At 34.4% G+C, this 23,930-nt stretch overlaps 1 protein-coding gene and 3 non-coding genes across 5 annotated transcripts in view; 1 reads left to right on the forward strand and 3 right to left on the reverse strand.

The window, feature by feature from the left end:
* Positions 1 to 1,039: 1,039 nt before the first annotated feature.
* Positions 1,040 to 23,930, forward strand: part of LOC149415271 (arylalkylamine N-acetyltransferase 1-like) — a 29,582-nt gene continuing 6,691 nt past the window's right edge. The window contains exons 1-2 of one of the 2 annotated variants that reach the window (XM_089642250.1): positions 1,040 to 1,269; positions 11,669 to 11,874. In XM_089642250.1, the coding sequence (XP_089498376.1) occupies positions 11,680 to 11,874 (195 nt within the window). In that variant the 5' untranslated portion in view covers positions 1,040 to 1,269; positions 11,669 to 11,679. The remainder of the gene's footprint in view (positions 1,270 to 11,668; positions 11,875 to 23,930) is intronic. The other variant, XM_089642251.1, reaches the window with a different exon arrangement.
* On the reverse strand, positions 21,131 to 21,249 carry LOC149415272 (5S ribosomal RNA). The gene has a single exon (XR_016303789.1). It is a non-coding gene; the product is annotated as a 5S ribosomal RNA (ribosomal RNA).
* Positions 21,573 to 21,691, reverse strand: LOC149415273 (5S ribosomal RNA). Its single transcript, XR_016303807.1, has one exon. It is a non-coding gene; the product is annotated as a 5S ribosomal RNA (ribosomal RNA).
* Positions 22,015 to 22,133, reverse strand: LOC149415274 (5S ribosomal RNA). The gene has a single exon (XR_016303818.1). It is a non-coding gene; the product is annotated as a 5S ribosomal RNA (ribosomal RNA).

A 23,930-nucleotide genomic window follows, 5' to 3' on the forward strand; every position in this document is an offset into this window, starting at 1 on the left:
GAGCGATCGCTTGACAGAATGTGCCAAATTTATATAACCTAAGAATAAGGAATAAACAGTGAAATATCGGTGAATTCATTGTCTTCAAACCGTTCGTATGTTTTCATGTTAACATTTTTAGACCCATCTCTCGAGTGGTTCGGAAAACTATACGAACAAACACATTTAAAATTATAGATTTCACAAAAAGCAAACTGTCCGAATCTAGTGAAAATGTAGGATTACCAATTTTGGGGGTTTTGGGTGAGGAAAAAAGGTTGATTGAAACATAAAAGCTTTTCCATATAAAATCTGGATTCCGTCGCAAATTATGTATCACTAGCTGACGTTTACCCGGCGTTGCTGTGAGTTATCCTTATGAGATAGACATATACTGTTCAAAACTTATATGTAGTCCTTTTTAAGATATACAATTCTGTACTACATTACTTTTATGTATCTTAAAAGGTTTAGCGGGCGTTGGCAATGTAAGCACCCGAGATTTTTTTTTACGACTTGATTTCAAAACATCGACTTTTCTCTGCTTTCAATAAATGTAAAATGTATGTATTATATACATAAACCTTTCGAAAGAAATTTTCTAAATGATAGTGAAAATTTCATCAATATTCGTTGCGTAGTTTTGAAGATCTAAGCGCACAAACAGACAGACGCGGAAAGCGACTTAATTTTATACTATTTAGAGATATTCAGAAGAACCACCATTAAGATTATAATAAGTTATCTCTTCAGTGAGTGTTGTAAGTAATGTAAGTATCTCACAAGTATTTTAAAATATGAATTTTATTCCATATTAGGTCTCACGCAGGTTTTTGCGAATCGCGGCAATTTTCCACAATTTTCACCGCCATATAAATGGTCCAATACTTTGGTAGGTAGTAGGTATCTACTGTCGATGCCGGCTGGAACAAATTCCCAGTCCAGGGCTGTGAGTACAACCCATCGTGGCCTATTTTATAAGCTGAGAGGGAATGAGACGCAGCGGAGAAAATTCACCTATTCCCGTCTCCTTCTAGGCTCACTCATTCCCGAAGCGATTGCCGCCCGGTTAAAACGTGCTGGCTACATTTCCCAGGACCAAAAGAAAAACAAAGAGTACTCATTCAAATTAACCGGGTTATTTCTGATTTCCTGGTAGATATCACCTCAGTTATCGGTTTTACAACGTTTTAAAACGATTTTCAAAGAAGTTTCAGTGATTTCAGGACATTTCAGGCCGTTACTTCATATATCTGCTTACTGACACCTGTGATACGAAATCGAACTCCGGTAAGTTATCTGATTGTATTATTCTAAAGACATATCAAGGACGCTACACGATAAATGAGTTTTAACTATACACTGTGATACAAATTTAATGCCATCCATCGCATAAAATAATAATTGAATGTTTACACAGCAGCTTTATTACTACAAAATTACTCCTTAAACTTACCAAAGGATATATACGCATTCTCAAATGTATGAATAGTTTTTTTAATAAGACAATTGGAAAATTCTTTAAAGAAATGAGTTATTTCTCATCTCCAATAAAAGTTTAATTTAAGTTCAAAGCAACAATTATTCATCCCTCACATTAAAAACAGTATTTGACTTCGTAAAAATATATGAAAATCATCCCATAAGAGAAAGGCTCAAATCTCACACTATTCTCTCTTTAAAAATGTTTTGAAACAAAGATTTCTATTCAATTATCTACATAACTGCTAGACAATATTTGCCATAAAATGAACATCATTTATGCATTTCGCAAACTTAGCACATAACTGCTAGACAGTTATTAGTAGTCGCTTCGACTCACCAGAGTAATCAAAGTGTGGAGAATCATATATCACAGTGTCACGTAAAGTAGATCGAACGGAGAGGAAACTAGATATGTATATCTATTCATCTATTGTACAAAACTGACACTACGACATTGGTACATTAGTGTTAGAGGTATCTGTGAACGATTGTCAGTTCGATAAGTGGGATGGGAGGGGTCTGATAAGGCGGATGTTTTGATGAATATGATACCCATAGAATGTATACTATATTACATCGCATATTTTACTATGTAATGTATATTAATATTTATTATATCACTCCCTAATCCCTACAGTCAGTTGGAAAGAGTAATCTTCCATCATTATTCGCATCTAGTTTAGCAACGTTGGTGACCTGTATACATTTTCTCTTAGATGTAATGAATAATAAAATTAGTATTATTTTTTTTAATGATAAACAAATTATTATAAGCAATAATTAGTCGCCTGAAATATCCATACAAGTTGAATATATTTCCTAAGTAAAAATAAATGGCGCCGACGGGAATTGTACCCGCACCTTCTGATGTCCGGTCAGGTTTTCTGGACCACTGAGCTACGTCGGTTTATTTCCAACACGCCAAATAATTAATATGTACTATTACTTCAATCAACAATTACTGCTTATTATATATTTTTTTAATTTTAATTTTTTCAATTTGGGTTCAATTCCCGTCGGCGGCATTTCTTTTTACTTAAGAGATATTTTCAATTTGTGTGGATATTTCAGGCGACTAATTATTGCTTATAATTATTAGTAGTAGTTTGTTACAATGCAAATCAGAATAAAATTATCGTAAAGAAGAAAAATGGTGTTATAAAGTTAAATTTTTATATTATATTTACCTAATGTGTTTAACTTCGTTGTAGTACCTACTTATAGTGTAGGGAAAATAGGGTTTGACAAATGAAAAAAAGATTCTTGACATACGAGAATGAAGATGTACAGGGTCCGACAGAAATTGGTGACTTCATGAAATTATGGTTTATTTTACGCAATTTGATACTATTTTACCGGTAGGTACTTTTACACAAAAAAAGTTTCGTCGTTTGTAAACTTTCCCCGACAGTACATTTTCAAAACAGCTACCCCGTTAAAACACCCTGACGATTATTGTACCTACCAAATCTTCAGTTTTCTTGTACAGGGTTTTCCAATAAGAGGTGTTATTTTGATATTCAATCGTAAAAGATCAATTGTTTGTTGCTTGTGTGGCACGTAGCGCCGTCTCGTTGAAAGTAAACGTTGTCCAGATAGATACCATCCAATTCCGGCCATAAAAAAATCATTAATCATCTCTCAATAGCGCAATTCATTCACCGTAACTGTTGCTCCAGCCTCATTTTCGAAAAAGTAAGGTCCAATGACTCCGCCGGACCATAAACCGCACCAAACAGTCACACGTTGATAATAGAGAGGCTTTTCAACAATAACTCTTGGGGTTTCCGAGTCCCAGATGCGACAATTTTGCTTGTTGACGAAGCCACCGAGGTGGAAATGGGCCTCATCACTCAAGATGATTTGCATATGATTCAATCAAGTGAATTTTAATAATTTCAAGGCTTTGTTGAAGCCTGTACCGTTCCATTTTTAGTAATGACATAGTTTTTACTTGTCAAATGTCAAAAAATGACAGCTTCAAAAGTAAAATCAACATATTCAAAATAACACCTCTTATTGGAAAACCCTGTACTATTATACCTACCAAATATTCCATTTTGTTATTACTTAATAGCACGTGAAGAGAAATGAGGCGAGAAATCGACCTCACATTCCCCAGATTAATGGAAACACCCATTTATCTTAACGGTTTCTGTGCTCCGGGTACCATAATAAATTACCGTCATTCTTGCCCGGCTGCTTTTCGACCCCTTTATCTATGAAAACCTATAATTCTCCGATGAATTTTATTTTATATTTTTCAACATGTTACAATATTACACATAAGAAATAATATAAGAATAATAAAATAAATAATAAAACAGTCCCAATACACTACTTCGTAGTAGTTTGTAAATGGGTGCTTTTCACGTTGAAAAAAAAGCTAAATTTACAGAGATAACAAAATTTTATTTTTAATTTCAACTACGAAGAAAATTTCACACAAGAATATACACATAAAGCCTTGGATCTCACAGAATATTATAAACTGCATAAGAAAAAGAGACGAATTACATAAAAAACTTAAACAAAATCCTTATGATATACACAAGCTACGATACTATAAAAGATATAGAAACATCTGCAAAAACATCATAAACACCACAAAAGAGTCCTATTATAAAAATAAAATAGAAGCATGTAACGATAATCCCAGAAAAATGTGGCAAATCATAAATGAACTCACGAATTCTAAATCCACCAGTAATACATCAAAAATCGATGAACTGAACATAAACAAGGTTCCCACTCTATATGCCGAAAACCCTGACAAAATTCTTGATCATGTTAATGATTTTTTTACAAATGTTGGATCAAAATTAGCCAAACAAATTACATTACGTGTTAAAAATGATGCAGACAAACCAAATGAAGCTCGACATCTGGAAAGAGAACTTAATTTCAAACAAATAACCGCTGACGAAATCAAAAACATAATTACTTCCCTAAAACCAAATGTGTCATCAGGGGATGATGTAATCTCAACCAATGCAATAAAACATCTCAGTGAAGAAATTACCTTCCCGCTGACACACCTTATCAATCTATCTATAGCTAAAAGCGTATTTCCCACATCCCTTAAAGAAGCTACTGTTATACCTATTTATAAACAAGGATGTAAAAATGATATCAATAACTATCGACCAATAAGCCTTCTCAGTACCTTTTCTAAAATATTGGAAAAAGTACTAAAAAAACAACTTATGATGTACCTAGAAGATAATAACCTAATATCGAAATCTCAGTACGGTTTTAGAAAAAACTTGAGTACTGCCGACGCCATAGACGATATCATAAATACGATCACAAAAAGCTTAGACCAAGGAAATAAATCTTTGGCAATTTTTATAGACCTGCAAAAGGCCTTTGACACGATAGACCATAAAATCCTTTTCAAGAAACTTAAAACAATTGGGATGTCAAACACAACTCTAAATCTACTGATAAGTTACATGTCAGAACGTTCACAGTGTGTTAAAATTGACAAATGTAAAAGTAAACCTCTCCCAATCAATTACGGTGTACCGCAAGGAAGTGTCCTAGGACCTTTATTATTTCTGATATATATAAATGATATCTGCAACTTACACACCAACGGAAAAATCATTAGTTTTGCCGACGACACTGTCATTTTATTTAATGAAAGTGATTGGATAACCACCTACAAACAAGCTGAAAACGGGCTTATCCTTCTGCAAAAATGGCTTATGCAAAACTCACTCACACTTAATGTTAACAAAACTAAATATTTAACGTTTTCTATAACGGCTAGAGGACAACCAGCTGAAGATTATGCTCTAAAATTACATGATTGTCAAGGAAAAAACGAAACGCAATCATGCCACTGCCCCACCATAATACACTCTAGAAGTATAAAATATCTCGGCATTGAAATTGATGAAAATCTTCGATGGGACTCCCACATAAATAGTATCACAAATAAACTCACAAAGCTTATATACTACTTTAGAAATATACGCAATGTACTAAGTATAAATGATTCATATAAGGTATACTATGCTCTCTGTCAATCACGCATAGAATATGGGATTATTGGATGGGGATCTGCCTCAAACATCCACATGAAGCAGCTTATTAAAACTCAAAAAGCAATAATAAAAATAATCCTTAAAGTACCCATAAGAACTCCATCAAAAGACATTTTTAAAATTTTTAAAGTGTTCAGTATAATAAAACTATACTCAAAAAATGCTCTAATCAAATTTACAGAAAAATATGAGTACCCTGCCGACCAACACAACTATATTACAAGGAAGAAATCCTCAAAACTATTGAACATCCCAAAATTAAATACGTCTTTTGGCCAGAAAAATCATCATTTCCATGCTACAAAACTATATAATGCCCTGCCAATTGAACTCAAAAACACAACGGAGACACAAAAATATAAAAACAACATCAAATTATGGCTAAGTAAACATGAAGATGAGGAAATCAATAAAATTATGAACTGAACAAATGTGAAGACAATTTTTTAAATTTTTTTTGTAGAAATTAACAAGGAAATCACGATCTACACCTATACAAAAACCTACAGTCCGCCTCGGAACAGGAATACCTAGTGAGGAGGACTGCGAATAATATACTTATCTTTGTAATTATAATTGTCGTTAATAAAAAAAAAAAAAAAAAAAAATATCAACCACGTGTAGTTCGACAGTGATAGTATCTTAAACAATAAAACTATGTATACATGTATAAAAGGCATTGCCTAAAGAGATATATAAAATAATATATATAAATATACATTCAGTTAGAATTTGTTTGTATAAGAAATAATATTCTAATACAAACTATTTATTTCAGCGAGCCAATATTTTAAAATAAGATTTGGTTTTACATTTGTAATTTTTTTATTTCGGCAGGCAGGTATTTAAGCAATTAGGTATCATGTAGTCTAGCGTTCTTTGCCCATATTTGTTTAAATCAAAATATATTATCTTGTAATCTATGTACGACCTCCATTATTATAATCGAGAGAACACAAATCTATGTACGGCCTCCATGATTCGGGCATGAGCCTAGTATTGTAGTCCAGAGAATACAAATCTATGTACGACCTCCATGATTCGGGCATGAACCTAATAATATTGTAGTCGAGAGAACACAAATCTATGTACGACCTCCATGATTCGGGCATGAACCTAGTATTGTATTCGAGAGAACACAAATCTATGTACGACCTCCATGATTCGGGCATGAACCTAATAATATTGTAGTCGAGAGAACACAAATCTATGTACGACCTCCATGATTCGGGCATGAACCTAGTATTGTATTCGAGAGAACACAAATCTATGTATGACCTCCATGATTCTGGCTTGAGTCATGAGAACACAAATAAGTTGTAATACGTTTAAAAAAATCGCTAATTTGTCATTGACAGAGGATAAACTAGTTTTGAATTTATGATATTTATTTATTTTATTTTTTATTTTTCCAAAATTTCTCACTCCGTAGATTTTTTTAACACATTCTTTCTTAATGTCTGTATAGTAATTGAAAAACAAAGTATTCATTATTGAAATTTGTAATTATATTTATTTTAAAAATGTGAAATGCAATAAAATTATGAGCCGCTCGTCTCACCTGCGTCGAGATTTGCAGCTTTTTAATTATAGTTTGGAAAAATGCTTGTAAACATTTTTATTTTTTTATGTGACACCTCACAAGAGTGTCCCTGCCTGTGCAGTGTACAGACAGGGGAACTATGTCACCACCCGGTTGGGCGGCGTTGTGAGGCGGAATAAGGTAGGGGCTGTAGGAAGGGATTTGTTAATGCGGGCCTTGAAGAGGCTCGGATTATAGGAGGGAGGAAAAACAGATGCCGGTAGCTCGTTCCACATACGAGCCGACTTACACAAAAACGAGTCGTAAAAACGGCCCGTTCTCATGAAGCCAACGTCAACCGTGAACGGGTGTTCAGTTCGTGTTCGTCGAGTTTCGCGCACGTGCACCGGTGCATCAGGAATCAATGCTGCTAGCTCCTTGGAGCAGGCTCCATTGAAATACCTGTAGAACAGACACAGCATGCCTACATTGCGTCTATGCATTAGAGAAGGAAATCGGTCTGTTAACAACGGATTGTCAATCAGACGGATCGCTCTCCTTTGCACAGATTCAAGCAGGTTTATCAAGTATTTTGGGGCAGCAGCCCAAAGGTGGCTCCCAAATTCAATAGTTGGGCGGACTTGAGACTTGTACAGGGTCAGCAGCTGGTCACTGTTGAAGAATCTCCTAGCCCTGTACAAGACGCCCAACTTTTTGGAGGCCTGATTTAATCGGGCTTCTATGGATCCCCGATACTTGAGCTGGTCTGATATAGTAACTCCAAGCATTTCAATGGAGTCTTTATTGGGGAGAGTGCTCCCATCTAATTTCACCAGACAGTCATTGATCTCCCTCTTTGCCGAAATCAGACACGCTTGGGTTTTTGAGACGTTGAAACTGACCAAGTTGGCCTTACCCCAGGCACGAACCATCTCGAGGTGGTGGTCAATTTTTTGCTTCAAAACTTCCCGAGCTGTTCGGACATCATAGGTGGAAGGGGGCCTGTCAAAAAGATAACCCTCGTGAACGGTGCTGTGATCAGCGTAGCAGTGAATTGGTGCACATTCAACGAGATCGTTGATGTGCAATAAAAACAGCGTCGGAGACAGCACAGATCCTTGTGGCACCCCCGCATTGATTTGGTGCGGTGAGGAAGAAGAGCCGTCAACCACGGTTTGAATTGTTCTTCCCCTCAGAAAGTCTGCAATCCAACTATGCAGGGTTGGGTGGATCCCATACGATGGTAACTTCCCGATAAGCCCCCGGTGCTAGACTCTGTCAAAGGCTTTGGAGATATCCAACCCAACGGTTTGAGTTTCACCAAAACGTTCCATGTACCGCCCCCAAATATGCGTCACATATCCGAGTAGATCGCCACACGATCGGTGATAAACATGAAACATAATGTAATATTGAAAATATAAACCTACAAAGTTATTACAAAAACAAAAACTACAGTTATTCAAAATAAAATTATTACTTCAGGGCAGTACGTTTAAAGTTGACAACAATAACATTCTACTAAATAAAATTAAAATAAGTATTACAAAGTACCTGTGTTGGCTTATCAGCCCCAATCATTGGGTGACCGAACAATGACATGGGGGATGATAATTAACAAAAATGATAACATAAGTAAGTAATAAAAGTGAGAAAATAGAAAAATAAAAGCAAATTAATTATAAGTAAATAAATTAGGAAGAAAATAATAATAATGACTAATGAGGTATATTAAGAAGATTAGATGACAAACATCACAAAACCAAAAGTCTAATATTTGTTTTATTTAATTTTTTTGGAATAACTTAAATGAGTAAATCTCAAATTATAATATTTAATTATTGAAAATAATATTAGCGATTCCTAAACGAATATTTGAAACAGAAAAAGATACGGTCACATCTAGGACTCGAACCCAGCACCCTTGCCTTGCCGGGGCACATACATAAAGATAGCAGCCAATAAAAATGTGCGGTGAGAAAAATGAAGGCAATGTCGGTTGTTCTTATTCGAAGAATGATTCAGTTAAATATGACCGAAGGAGATAGGGTCCCATTAGCTCAGTTGGTAGAGTGTACCTCGGCAAGGCAAGTGTCCTGGGTTCGAGTCCTAGGTGTGACCTATCTTTTTCTGTTAAATAATCTAATATTTGTATTTTTGTAATCGGAAACATTACCAACAAACTTTTTAAAAGACAGACTGAAATCTGATGATTATAATAGCCAGTGGGCAGTTTTACATCTAGTTAACATCTTCTTCGGACTTCTGTGAATGAAATTAATATCCCGAAGCTGATTTTTCTAAAAGCTCCGAAAGCTCCCGTATCGGACATGATATGAAAAGTCTTATTTAATACATTTTTTGTTATTAGATTAGTCGGTACCTGTGTAAATCTTCCAAAATCACATGCGAGAGCTTTATAATTGATTGTCAATTGTTATTTAATTACAATGTGACACAACTATGTAAGTATCAAAAGGAGGAACTAACTAACGAAATTACACTATTTATAATTTAAAATATTGTAAAAACTTTTATTCAATCGACAATTAAATATTAAAGTAGGGAAATTAATTAACAAATGTTCATCCATCTTAATGTAGGGTAGGTAGGTAGTCGAGTTACATTTATTTTTTTACGATTTTTAGATTAAATTTTCGATTGTACCTCATACAAGTTGACCAAAATAACGTCCAAATGATCTAAAATAATTTTTAAATGAACCGATAAGTATCGTATTGAAAATTTCGTGCCCAAAAAACAATTATCATGATTATGTATAATAAATTAAAAACTTACCTCTCCAAACAATTGTTCAAAGAAAGGGATATTTTGTACATAAGACAAAACTTATTTCACGCGTCCTTACAATTTCACAAAACATGATAACCGTTCTGGCCAAAACATGATGTTTGTATTTGCGGTACCCCTTGCAAAACCAAATTAGCCCAAAGGTATATAAATTTTACTGCCCCTAAAATGTACAACATACTATGTAATTACAATTTTTAATGGGACATTTTTACGTCAAAACATTGACTTTCATAAAAATATTGGCTAAAATACACCGAAATAGATAAATTTTTCTTATAAATCAACAGTCATCCGTATTTATATTGGTTGAGAAATGCCATGTTGTGTAATGCCATACATCCATGCCCTTGTTTTTGTTTTTGATTGTACACTAGGGTGTATCGATTTTTAACTTCTTTTTTGTTTTCAAATTCCAAGTTGAGAAAAAGTTGCTACTAGGTACCACAACTTACCACAAAAATTTTTGGATTTTTATAAAAATGTTTAGGTCTCCCGCACAAGGCCTAAAGTTTTATTTTTTTTCAAAAAATATCCAATTTTTTAAAAATAAAATCGTAACTTTTGTGTTTATTCCAAGTTAAAAAACAGTAAAATTAGGGCATAAAAATAAGTAAGAAACGATTTTTTTTTATAAAAAATGGATTTTAGGTCTCCCGCACAAGCCCCAAAGTTTGTTAATTTTGTTGAAATTTTGTAATTTTGTGTACATATATGAACCATGTTTTTTTTCAAAGTTTAAACCACCGGAATTAATTTTAATTTTCTTACAGAAGGCATAAAATGAGTTCAGAACACAAAAGTTACGATTTTGTTTTTTTAAATTTAAATTTTTTTTTATATTTTTTGAAAAATATTAAAACTTTAAGCCTTGTGCGGGAGACCTAAACATTTTTTTAAAAATCCAAAACTTTTTGTGGTAAGTTGTGGTACCTAACCTAGTAACTTGGAATTTGAAAACAAAAAAAAATTAAATATCGATACACCCTATTGTACACTAGTGTTGTTTTTGTTTTTGATTCCACGATGTTTATATACTTTTATAAATCTGCTTCTTTCTAAAACATTAGTAGGTACCATATTATTTATGTCTAGTTTAAAACTTCTCTGAAAATTTCACATTTTGTGTTATTTTTTTGTTTTCATTTGACATATAGTTTTATTTTTAATAAATTTACAGTATGTCTTTTATCTTCGAGATAATGTACACTTTAATAACATGCTTTATACTTAAACCATATAAATTTTATAATCTACTATAATACTCACGCACAGACTTGGCCTTTGATGGATTTTTTGCTATATACTACAATGTATTTTAATTTGTACAACTCTTTCAATATTTTATCAAAATATTCAATAAGCAATAACAAAATATTTTAACGTTTCCATGAAAAACTGACCAAATACACAAAGTGAATGTCCTCATGAAAAAATATTGTCAAAATGGACAAAAATATCACCATATGTCACACCTGTTTATTTTACTTAAAATTTACAAAACAGACAGAGGTTTAATGTAAAAAAATGCAAATCATATAATAGAATAAATACGTAATATCTGCGGAATCTTACCACTACATAGATATTATAGTAAATATATAGTCGTGAGTCGTGAATAACAGTTGTGAGAAGGTTAAGTAGATTTTTTGAAAAGGAACATGGAAAGTTTCGGGGTTTTTTAGTAGACGGTGGCCAGGAGATAAATGATTTTGAAATGATATTTGATATCATTTTTGTCACGACGACGTTCATTTAATGTAGCTAATTTCAATGAATTCTAAATACGTTGATTATCCTATATATTGTTTGATTTCAGATCAGCCAGCGATGGAGTTCCGCATAGTAACAGAGGAAGATTTCAGCGCGGTAATTGACCACCTGAGGGCTAGCTTCTTCGAGGACGAGCCTCTCAATAAGGCCGTGCAGCTGTGTCCTGCTGGGGGCGGCCACCAGGAGCTAGAAAAGCAGTGCGTGGAGACGATGATTGATGGATACTCCATCGTGGCGGTCCTAGATGGAGAGGTAAGCACATCGACCAACAAAGTCTGGACAGCGCGTGTTGATGTTGAACATGACACCTAAACCAAAATTATTGATTCCGAAAATTGGGTTACGAAAATATTTACCTGACAAAATACCTCGCAGTCAAAATATCTCACAATGCATGGCTTTTTACCTTTTGTTCGTTTGCATTCTAGGAGTTTGTCTCCCAATATAGGTATTTTGTTTTCGAAGCGAGGCGACGAATTACGGGTAGATGAGGAGTTTTGTTATGAAATTGTACATCGGCCGCGGTGGGCCGAATTATTCGACAGAATTCATAAGACAGGCCACATTTAGTGTTGTTGGTGAGTGGCTGAGTTGGCATCGCGTCTGGGTCTCATCCAGACGTCATAATCGTATATATATATATACAATGCTAAACTGTTTCTTTAGTTAGGTTAAGTTAGAGTGGTAGATCCCCGCACTACCATTACTTACCTCACCGACCAATAGGATGCATGATATGGGCAACAAGTATGGGGGTGCTATTGATTTATTTATTGACATAAGCATAATCTATACCAACACTTTGTTGAATCCTACAAATTAGGGAACTTGCCGTCTAGCAGTGCCCTCACTGTTTTTGCGCTAAAATTGTCAAATTAAGCCAAATCTCGACGGTATGAGAAGTAATTATGAACTTACCTTGGGGCAAACGTATTATGCTTCATTTTAGTTGAAATAATAAAGGAAAAACATGGAAAAAAAACAGAAAATAGCTTGAGATAGACATTTATTAACAAATTATAAGCGGCCATGTTGATTTCTAATGATGTAATTATTTTTACAAGTTTACTATACTGCCCTAACCTAATCTAACCTAACCTAACCATACCTAACCTAACCTTACCTAACCTAACCAGTGGGATATTTTGATAAATATGTCATATTTATTTTGAGTGTAAAAATAAAACGAAGTGAAATTTGTTCTAAGTGAAAGCTTTGCACCTGAGAACAATACCACGGGCACAGTTTGAGATCATCAGGAATTAGTAATTATTTCGGGAAAGTGTTAAATTTTATTGGGCACTCGTAGTCAGCGTATACCCAAATTAGAGTAGCGTTGGTAAATTAATTTTAATGATTTGTCTTATATGTAGTGTTATTGTAATTTTTTCTTTACTTTATATTACTCTTACGTTTTACTAATATTGCTTCATATTTAGTTTTTTTTTTAAAATTATTTCTTAATATTTTCTCTTTATACTTGTAATCACAATTTTACAATTGTGTATTTTGTACATTCTTTACAATGGATAACATCTATTTACTGTCAGTACCTCCTGTATAATACAGATATTTTCCTATGTACACTGCATCATGTATCACTTCTATATAAAAGCCCTTTTAGGCGTATATATAAATAAATAAATAATACTACCATTCAGAATCCAAACGTTGTGTTGGATTTAGTCGCATTTTGACCAGATCTATAGCCAGGTACTTCCCAACATTCCTATTTCATATCTCCTACGCTTCCCCAATACCTTTAACCTCACAATACATACATTTTTTTAATCTGAGTAGGGTACAAAAGTCCCGACTGCTCCCAACCGTTTAGTGCCAGTGAGACTATGGCATCCCCAACTGGGGTATGTCGTGAGACTATATGGGAAAGAGAGAGGTGGAGAAGCACCTGGCTATTCAGTTCTGGTTACCAAACACGGTTAAAGCCAATGGTGGTCTTTCACGAGGGCGATACTGAATCACTCTGAAACGTGCCGCAAATATAAAAACTATATTTTTTTTATAAATGAATACGTGATGTTTGTATATATGGAAACACAATTCAAACAAATAAAATTTAATTGCAAAGCCAGGATTTGGACCCGCGGCCTTTGGATTCGTAGCTAAGGATCGTAATCGCTCAATTACGGAGGCCACCAATTGAGAATTTAACACTCCCACCGTTTCTGGACTGTTGGGACTGTTCGTAGCGAATGATCGTAACCGCTTAATTACGAAGGACACCAATTGAGAATTTAACACTCCCACCGTTTCTGGACTGTTGGGACTGTTCGTAGCCAATGATCGTATCCACTCAAGTACGGAGGCCACCAATTGAGAATTTAACACTCCCACCGTTTCTGGACTGTTGGGACTGTTCGTAGCCAATGATCGTATCCACTCAAGTACGGAGGCCACCAATTGAGAATTCAACACTCCCACCGTTTCTGGACTGTTGGGACTGTTCGTAGCCAATGATCGTATCCACTCAAGTACGGAGGCCACCAATTGAGAATATAACAGTCCCACCGTTTCTGGACGGTTGGGACTGTTGGTACTCAAGGACCGTAAGCGCTCAATTACGGAGGACATCAATTGGGAATATAACAATCCCACCTTTTCTGGACGGTTGGATTGTTCGTGGCCAAGGATCGAAACCGCTCAATTACGGAGGCCACCGATTGAGAATATAACAGTCCTACCGTTTCTAGATTGTTGGTACTCTTGTGCGGTATTCACATTAAAGGCTAGGTTGGTTTCGGGCTACATGGCCTTGATCAAGAAACAGATTATTTTAGGGTCTCAAGCACTAACGTCTTTATCAACATTGACGAGATGAAGGTATTTATCAACAGAATCCGTAATTAGTCGACACATGACATTTGACATCGACTAACATTAGTTTTAGGTCTCGTGGTTTTGGATAACGATTTTTGAACTGTGACAAGCGGGGAAACTTATAAAATGTGTAAAATTATAAATTTGAAGTTATTTATGTTTAAAGAGAAAATAGTTCGAGAAAAATACCACTCGAACCTGAATGTACAGTGCAAAATGTCTTGTAGATATTTATTAAATTATACAGGTCAAAATTAATTTAGGCAATAACGGTGAAGAAATGAAAAAAAGAAAACCCTGAAAGAGGGAGCGTGAATTTTCTAGATATCAGGCTCGACCCTGCTAACGATGAGAAATATTTCACGTTTATTGCCCCCAACGACCTTTAGACGTGATAAAAATCCACCATTTATATTATATATGAAGAAATTGAAGAGAATCGGGAATTCCTTCATTCGATACCACCGATCCAGATATCTATGGTTGAAGAACATCCAAATTATTAAAGAAAATTTAATTCTAACGGCGCTATTGAGCGAGGTGTTTTATAAAGAAAATAATAACGGGTAAAAGATGTTTGATTTGAGACTGAAATACGTTGCCTTGGTTAGGAATTCAGAGATAGGAGGTTCAAATCTCAACGTGCACTTAAATTTTATTTTGTCTGTGGTATTCAACAATTTATTCATTTAAAATAATATAAAATGGTGTATTTGCTGCATGTTTCAGTTTTAGATACTTGTATTACTGTCCTGGTTAAATAGTACCAATCAGGATTGAAACTTTGCTTGGAATGTCTTTAACCGTGTTTAGTGACCAGCTAAAAACTCTTGCTTCATGAAATGAACACACTTTTTATTTTATTTTAATATTTTCAGCCCGCAACGTCATGTTCATAATTTGTTCCACAATTGAATCCATGTCCAATTGAAGTGCGCCCTATTGTCGAATTTGGCAGCCATCTCTGGTTCGGAGCCCCAAAATACCTGAAAAAAAACCCTTGACTCTGTGCAAAAACGGGCGGTCCGTTTGATAGATTTCCCAATCTTAACAAACGGACCTCAATCTTTAAAGCACAGGCGTCGGGTAGGTATGCTGTCCTTGTTCTATCGGTATTACAATGGAAGATGCTCTGATGAACTAGTGTCATTGATCCCTTCGGCACCGGTGCGTAGTCGGGATACACGCCAAACGCGCGCCCAACATTTGTACACGGTTGACATTTGTCACATGAGAACGGGTCGCTTCTACGATTTGTTCTTAGGTTCAACAACTCGGCTGTAGAACGAACTGCCGGCCTCTGTGTTTCCTCCCTCTTACAACTTGGGACTCTTCAAGACCAATGTTCACTCATTCCTCTCCACAAAAAGACCCTCCACACAGCATCCCCAAAGATGACATAGGCCCTGAAGGAAATTATTTTCTTGAGGGCCTCCTGTGTGGAGTTAATATAAAAAAAAAAAAATATAAAATAAATAGTAAAAATAAATATATTGAATTTTTTTTTTAAATTTTTCAATTGCTAAAAAAGGAGAACGAAAATAGATGAAAAAAAGAAGCTGATAAACCGGGCAGTATAGTTAGTTAAATGAGGTACTTACCTAACATATTAATTTCAAATTTGAATTTATTACATTAGCTTCACACTGGAGGCCATGAAGATAATAATTCCACTCAGGGCCTGTGTCATCTGTGACGGACGTATGAATGCATCCCTCCTACTGCGGTGCATGGAAATGTTCCGAGAGAGTCCTGTTTGATAGGTCAAAAGGTCTACCTCAACCAGTTTCTCCCGATCCGGCCTGCCACGTAGTTAGTGGACAGACTCATCAGCCGCCAAGTTCTGAAGAAGCCTCGTCCCGTGAACCGGGCACCCCTGCTAAGTCACCAAGCTTAGTAAACTACTTGGAGTGTCGTATAGCATAGGTGTTGGTTATCCAATAAATGATTCCCGGGGCGGCGGTACCCATACCTGCCCCCCAAATGGAGAATTCGGTATGGAACACAAGCGAGTTTTATTGTAAATAAAATAAATATGTAACAAAAATCTTTGCTTATTTTGCTTTTAAAATTTGCCCAACAAACGTATAATTAATTATATTTTCTTGGGATATTTTCACACTTTTAAGTGATATTATTTAGAGGACTGTCTGCAAAAATTAGTATTATATTTCATATTAAATATATAATGAATTAATTAATCTCCATTACATAAAAGTAGTATCCGATTCTAAATCTAATTAATTAGTCTAATAATTTTCTTGAAAAGTTCGCCGGTACTCCCAGAGAGCTTTCTTGGTTGTTATCGATTGGTCGGGGCTCCAATGATTGTCCTTGGCTGCCTACTTGCCTTATCGGAAGGCGCTATTGTTTCGTGGGGGTTGGGGTAACACACCCCTTAATATTAATATTCAAGATACACTACATGTTGGGGATGGTAAACGCAAATAAGAAATTTAAGTAAATACCAACAGCCTTCTTACTAAAGAAAAAACACTTCACATTCGCTAAACGGTATTTTTGTTTCACATTGTAACGACTGTGAAAGTTAAGATTCGAGTTGGTACTAATAAAAAATAACTTTAACCGGGCTCCGAAAGAACTGGCAATGTTGGATTTTCTGCAGACTGACAAGTGAAATTAGGGTTAATTCTAACACATTATTCTTTATATTCTCTGAGGATTATTACAATATTTTTTACTGTATCAACGAGATCAAATGTAAGGTGAAACTTTTCTTACAGATGTACTAAATAAAAGAATTTTTTTCTTCCAAATTTCGCATTCTCTCAAATTATACTCCATGGGTGTAATTTTTTTCAACTTTTTCATGTGTGATATTAAAATATTCCAATTTATAAATTTCAAAGTCAAATTCAAATACAATAAACAGAAGGTAATTGTATCTAGTTTCTTAAAGTGGTATTCGTTTTTACGACATCTTCAAAAAGAAGATATAATAATGCATCCTTCCATTTAATTTATCTTTCCATTTTGTGTCAGTTTCTACTATTCATGTTTTTCAAAAACGCGGTCGTTTATGAATTGAATTAAATTTTCAGCGTGTTTTTTAGTAAGACCATAAGTATAAAATGTAAATTGATCACGGGACTAAACAACCCTTCCGCCACATATTATTTATTATTTATTTGTGAAAAACTGTGATTCCAATAACATTTCACATCATTTATACCATCTACCTACGAGTTTATTAATCTATTAGGTATACACATTTATTAAATCAGTTGCGATGCATCATCGTGTTAAAAAAATAGTCACTCCAATCTTGAATTCATTGTGGTTTGACTGAAACATGTTGGTGTTGGTGTGAAGGAAGTTGGTTTAAAAGCGTAGTCATTTTCCCCAGAATCATGAGCATTTGTAGGTTGGTCCTCCCTCTTGGAAAAAAAAACGCAATACGTCTGGATGATCTAGTCTTAGCATTCCAGCGAGAAATTCAGAGAGATATAACAAAGGGCGATACTGAAAGTATCTTCTACTCTGGAATATGTCGCAAATATACCATATATTATTTTAAATTAGTAAATTGTGAAATAATGCAAATAAATTTAAAAAAATTTATTATGATCGCTGGGATTTTAACCCGCGACCTCTGGCTTGGTAGTCGATGGCCTTACTCATAGACGACGGAGAATTAATCTCTGTAGTTGAAATACCTGCTTTGTATCTTATATAACTTCAATCGCTAACAGTTCTATGAAAATGTTGGGTTTATAATAAGGATTTTCGACCATTTAAAATATATTAACACATTTAAAATGCTGTTCACATATCTCGTTTGAAGAATTCTAGAATGTAACTCCATAATTTGTTCACATCTCTCCTTTGAAGAATTCTAGAATATAACTCCACACTTTGTTCACCTTTCTTTAAGAATCACATTAATATTATTGAAAGAGTGCAATAACAAAAAATTGATTTGTATTAATTTAAAACTTGGAATTCCTCAAGGTTCAATAGATTAAGGTTTTTTATAAGTTAGGTGATAGGAGAAAAAAAATTCTTTTATTTTAGTATAAAAAAAAAAATTATTATATTATACTTCGTTAGCACTGATATATTAATGTTCATTCACTTTCATGTTCTCACCATTAGATCAAGATTCTGTAGTATATTCAATTTATAAAATTAAACCACGGTGTCATGCTTCAAATAAATTACAGATCATTGATGATTCTTATGCTAATGTTGCTGATTTTTTTAATATGCCTCTTTTGAAATATAAAGCTGTATTATTTAAACATTTTAGCAGTGCATATTTTAGCGAGGTCAATGCATAATATGTAGGTTTTTTTGTTTTTTTTTTTCATTCATCTCATTAACTTTGCACTAATGTATATTATTTTTCTTTTCTTTTCACTTGTTAACTTATTTTAATCTTTTAATTTTTAATAATTTCTCTTTTTTTCTTAACTACGACTGTCAATAACTAACTATCTCTAATATAAATGGCACTTGTGCAGTTAATTCTAAATAAATACAGGGTTTTCCAATAAGAGGTGTTATTTTGATATTAAATCATAAAAGATAAATAGTTTCGTTGCTTGTGTGGCACGTAGCGCCGTCTTGTTGAAAGAAAACGTTGTCCAAATCAATACCATCCAATTCCGACCATAAAAAAATCATTAATCATCTCTCGATAGCGCAATCCATTCACCGTAACTGTTGCTCCAGCCTCATTTTCGAAAAAGTAAGGTCCAATGACTCCGCCGGACCATAAACCGCAACAAACAGTCACACGTTGAAGATAGAGAGGCTTTTCAACAATAACTCTTGGGCTTTCCGAGCCCCAAATGCGAATATTTTGCTTGTTGACGAAGCCACCTATGTGGAAATGGGCCTCATCACTCAAGATGATTTGCATTTGATTCACTCAAGTGAATTTTAATAATTTCAATGGGTTTTTGAAGCGTGTATCGTTCCATTTTTATTAATAACGTAGTTTCTACTTGTCAAATGTCAAAAAAAAACAGCTTCAAAAAAACATCTACCGAAATAGCGGGCTATTCAAAGTAACACCTCTTATTGGAAAACCCTGTAGATACATAAATAATGCCAAACACCCCTCAAATGTATCGTCAAAGAAATTGTACTTATTGGGGTTGATAGTTATGGCCTGAATTAAAAGTTATAATTACTGAAACAACATAAATAAGATTCGAAGAAGACACAGAAATTTAAAAGATTAGGTTACGACTTACGACTGAGACCTAACCTTACCTAACCTAACCTAATCAAAATTAACCTAACGTAACAATTTTTTTTTCTGTGTCTTTCTCTTTATCGTATTATTTGAATTTTAATTTAATAATTTGATAGCTTATAAAATACTAGCTGCAGTGTACCCGGCGTTGTTGGGGGTTATCTTTGGGAGATAGACATATATTACTATGGACTTTTCTGTAGGCCTTTTTAAGGCAATGCACTACGTCGTGTAGTATTTTAAATTGAGCCGCTATCAATAACAACCCTTACATAGATGGAGATAAGGTTTAAATTCCCGCTTAACATCATCCGCCTGTTTTGATTTATGCAAGAAAAAAACATGGCCAAAAAGGGCCTTTTATTTTATTTTGTGGATGTTCAGGCATAAATATTTAATTTTTTTCCAATCATTTTATAAATAACTTTGCCACATTTTACAATAAAATCATAACCGAAAATGGGTTCGTAAGTAGGAGATTTTTAACTTTAAAGCAGTTTTCATAGGTATCTTGGTATCCGGTAATTGACGGATACACCAGAGCTAAACGAAGAAAACCACTTTAAATAAAAAATGATACGTTAATGTTAGCTCAGAGGGTTGGAGCTGGCAACACGGTATCACAACCTCATACTTAAGCTCACATTCACAAAAACAAATAACAAAAATACTCTTGGCCGTGAAAATCTTAAATCATATCAGTCTTCATAGGTCTATACATTATTTTTTCCTGTGCTTATAAAAACACTTATACAAAAAAAACGATGCTTTAATAAATACTGAGAGTAGAATAAATCTTGGTCTTTGAAATAATCAAGTATTTTTTAGATAAGTCTTTTTATAAGCTCAGAAAAAAATTGTGTAAAGGCCTATGAAAACTGCTTTAAAGTTAAAAATCTCCTACTTACGAACCCATTTTCGGTTATGATTTTATTGTATAATGTGGCAAATTAAGTTATTTATAAAATGATTGGAAAAAATTAAATATTTATGCCTGAACATCCACAAAATAAAATAAAAGACACTTTTTGGCCATGTTTTTTGAAGTGAAACTTCTTTACCCGCGTCATGCAATTTCGAGTACCGGAGTAAAACCAACTCATGACCGAAACGAAAATGCGGGACCGATTAAAGTTCATTTGATCTAGTCAAAGTTTTGAAGTAAAATATAAATGCTTCTTAGCTCATCTCGACAACTGGCGTTGGTGGTGTAATGGTCAGCGTAGTTGCTTTCCAAGCAGTTGATCCGAGTTCGATTCTCGGCCATCGCACATAATTTTTTTGTTTTTAACGCCTTTTTTTTTTTCAATGGTTGACCATAATATCAATCCACTAAGTAATATTTTAGGCCTGTAGCATACTTGAAAAGTTAAAGAATGATATAAAATTTTTTATGATGTTAACGATAAAAAAATAAAAAAAAACATAAAATTACCATAAAAAATGGGCCAACGGCACGCGGTGTTCCCAAGCGGTCACCCATCCAAGTACTGACCGCGCCCAATGTTGCTTAACTTCGGTGATCGGACGAGAACCGGTGTGTTCAACATGGTATGGTCGTTGGCAAACGCTAAACAATATTAATTTCTATTCTACCTGCCAATAAATATATGAAAATTAGTATAAAAAAGCCCTAATAATACTGAAAACATTAGCAAGGTGTGTGCGACGTTGATAAAAATAATCATTACATACGCGCTTGAAAAAGATCGTAATTACATCCATAACTTTGCAGGAATTTTTTTTTTCAATGGTTGACCATAATATCAATCCACTAAGTAATATTTTAGGCCTGTAGCATACTTGAAAAGTTAAAGAATTTTATGATATTATTAATGATAGTAACGATAAAAAAATAAAAAAAAACATGAAATTACCATAAAAAATGGGCCAACGGCACGCGGTGTTCCCAAGCGGTCACCCATCCAAGTACTGACCGCGCCCAATGTTGCTTAACTTCGGTGATCGGACGAGAACCGGTGTGTTCAACATGGTATGGTCGTTGGCAAACGCTAAACAATATTAATTTCTACTCTACCTGCCAATAAATATATGAAAATTAGTATAAAAAAGCCCTAATAATACTGAAAACATTAGCAAGGTGTGTGCGACGTTGATAAAAATAATCATTACATACGCGCTTGAAAAAGATCGTAATTACATCCATAACTTTGCAGGAATTTTTTTTTTCAATGGTTGACCATAATATCAATCCACTAAGTAATATTTTAGGCCTGTAGCATACTTGAAAAGTTAAAGAATTTTATGATATTATTAATGATAGTAACGATAAAAAAATAAAAAAAAACATGAAATTACCATAAAAAATGGGCCAACGGCACGCGGTGTTCCCAAGCGGTCACCCATCCAAGTACTGACCGCGCCCAATGTTGCTTAACTTCGGTGATCGGACGAGAACCGGTGTGTTCAACATGGTATGGTCGTTGGCAAACGCTAAACAATATTAATTTCTACTCTACCTGCCAATAAATATATGAAAATTAGTATAAAAAAGCCCTAATAATAAGAGAGAAGAATACTAGAAGTTTCACTTCTGTCTTGCGTAGGCTTGACACACCCACTTTTTTTTTCTTGCATAAATCAAAACAGGCGGATGATGTTAAGCGGGAATTTAAACCTTATCTCCATCTAAGTAAGGGTTGTTATTGATAGCGGCTCAATTTAAAATATTACACGACGTAGTGCATCGCCTTAATTGTTATTTCAAATTAAAAGTATTACTTAGGTTCGTAATGGCAATTAATTGTAATTTTAAACATTAATACTAAATATTCCTTCAAATTATTCAAGGCATTAATTTTGGGGTTGACATATTATAATGTCACATATTAAATTATAAGCACTAGGTAAGCTATGACAATTTATCACTATTGATTGACAGCTGAGTAAACTTTACTTACATTTCAAAATATTATTTTGACATGTTGGAGTTGGGAAATAACGCTTTTGATTTGATCATTAATTGAACATTTGTAGATATTTATTATTATTGTGGTCATTTATTATTATTGTTATAATAGGTGCAAACTTAACAAGTCGTTTCATCATGTAAAATTAAATTTACTTGTGGAATAATAAATAACTACATAATATATAGAATTAATGTTATTAACCATTCTCAAGTTTAAATTGTAACAGTTTGAAACTATCCGGTTTGGTTGAGAATGCGGAAATGGAGAAACTTATGTTGTCAATGTTGAGGACTTGGAGCAGGTGGATAAGTTTATGTTAATTATTTGGGATATATGTTTAGGGATGGAAAAGCTAAAAGAAGTTTTTAAAGAAGGGTAGATTCAGGAAAATCCATTGATGAAGACAAAATGCGGTTAGCGCTGTTGTTTGTCCAAAGAAGCTATGCTGGCATTTCTCAGTGGAGTGTTGGTACCAAAGATATTAGAAGAACGAGATATGCTATGTTGGCCGCCGGACCGTAGGCGGAGTACTACCTAATTAGGGTACTTTGAATACTATCGGGACGTGTACGCACAGAAATCTGTTCTATGTATTAGTGCGGATACATAACGTAAGCGAAGGTGTGCAGTAGTATTGGCGAACAAAACCGGCGACACTGGGCGAAACAATTCCACACAGTATGAACTGCTCATAGCACATCTCGTTCTTCTAATATCTTTGGTTGGTACCTACCCTGATGTATGGCAGTGCTGCATTGAACTATCAGAGGAAGGATGGAAGTAGATAGAATGCTGTAGATATGAGATCCCTGAGGCGTATGTGTGGTAAAGATGGTTAGACGGGCATGGAGAGGGAATAAACGAGAAAGGATTTTAAGGATGGTAGAATAAGTATGGGACGCCCGAGGAAGACATGGCACGATTAACTGAGCCGAATACTTTATTCGGGCAATGTCACAATGACAGAAGAGTATGTTTAAACCCTTTACAGGTCATAAGCTAGAAACGGGTAGTTTTGAGACCTGCAATATTAAGGTTTATATTTCATAGGTCACATAGGTCTTGAATCGAACCAACCGCCCAGAAGTTCGCACATGTTGAGTAAATTTACGAAAATCGCGTCCTGGTCAGTTTCTCTATAAAATTATCAAAGCAGTTATTCTCCTGTAACGCAAATAAGTTAAAGTACATTTTCCTTGACAACCTGTTTTTTTGTGATGAAAAAAAAAATTTTAGATCATATATTTTTTTTACCTAAATTGTCACCGGTCCGAAAAAGACCGCTGGAAAATCGAAAATTTCAAAAAGATTAA

Source organism: Hesperophylax consimilis, chromosome 18 (genome assembly GCF_061612785.1).
Source record: "Hesperophylax consimilis isolate HC1 chromosome 18, BYU_Hcon_1.0, whole genome shotgun sequence".
NCBI lineage: Eukaryota > Metazoa > Arthropoda > Insecta > Trichoptera > Limnephilidae > Hesperophylax > Hesperophylax consimilis.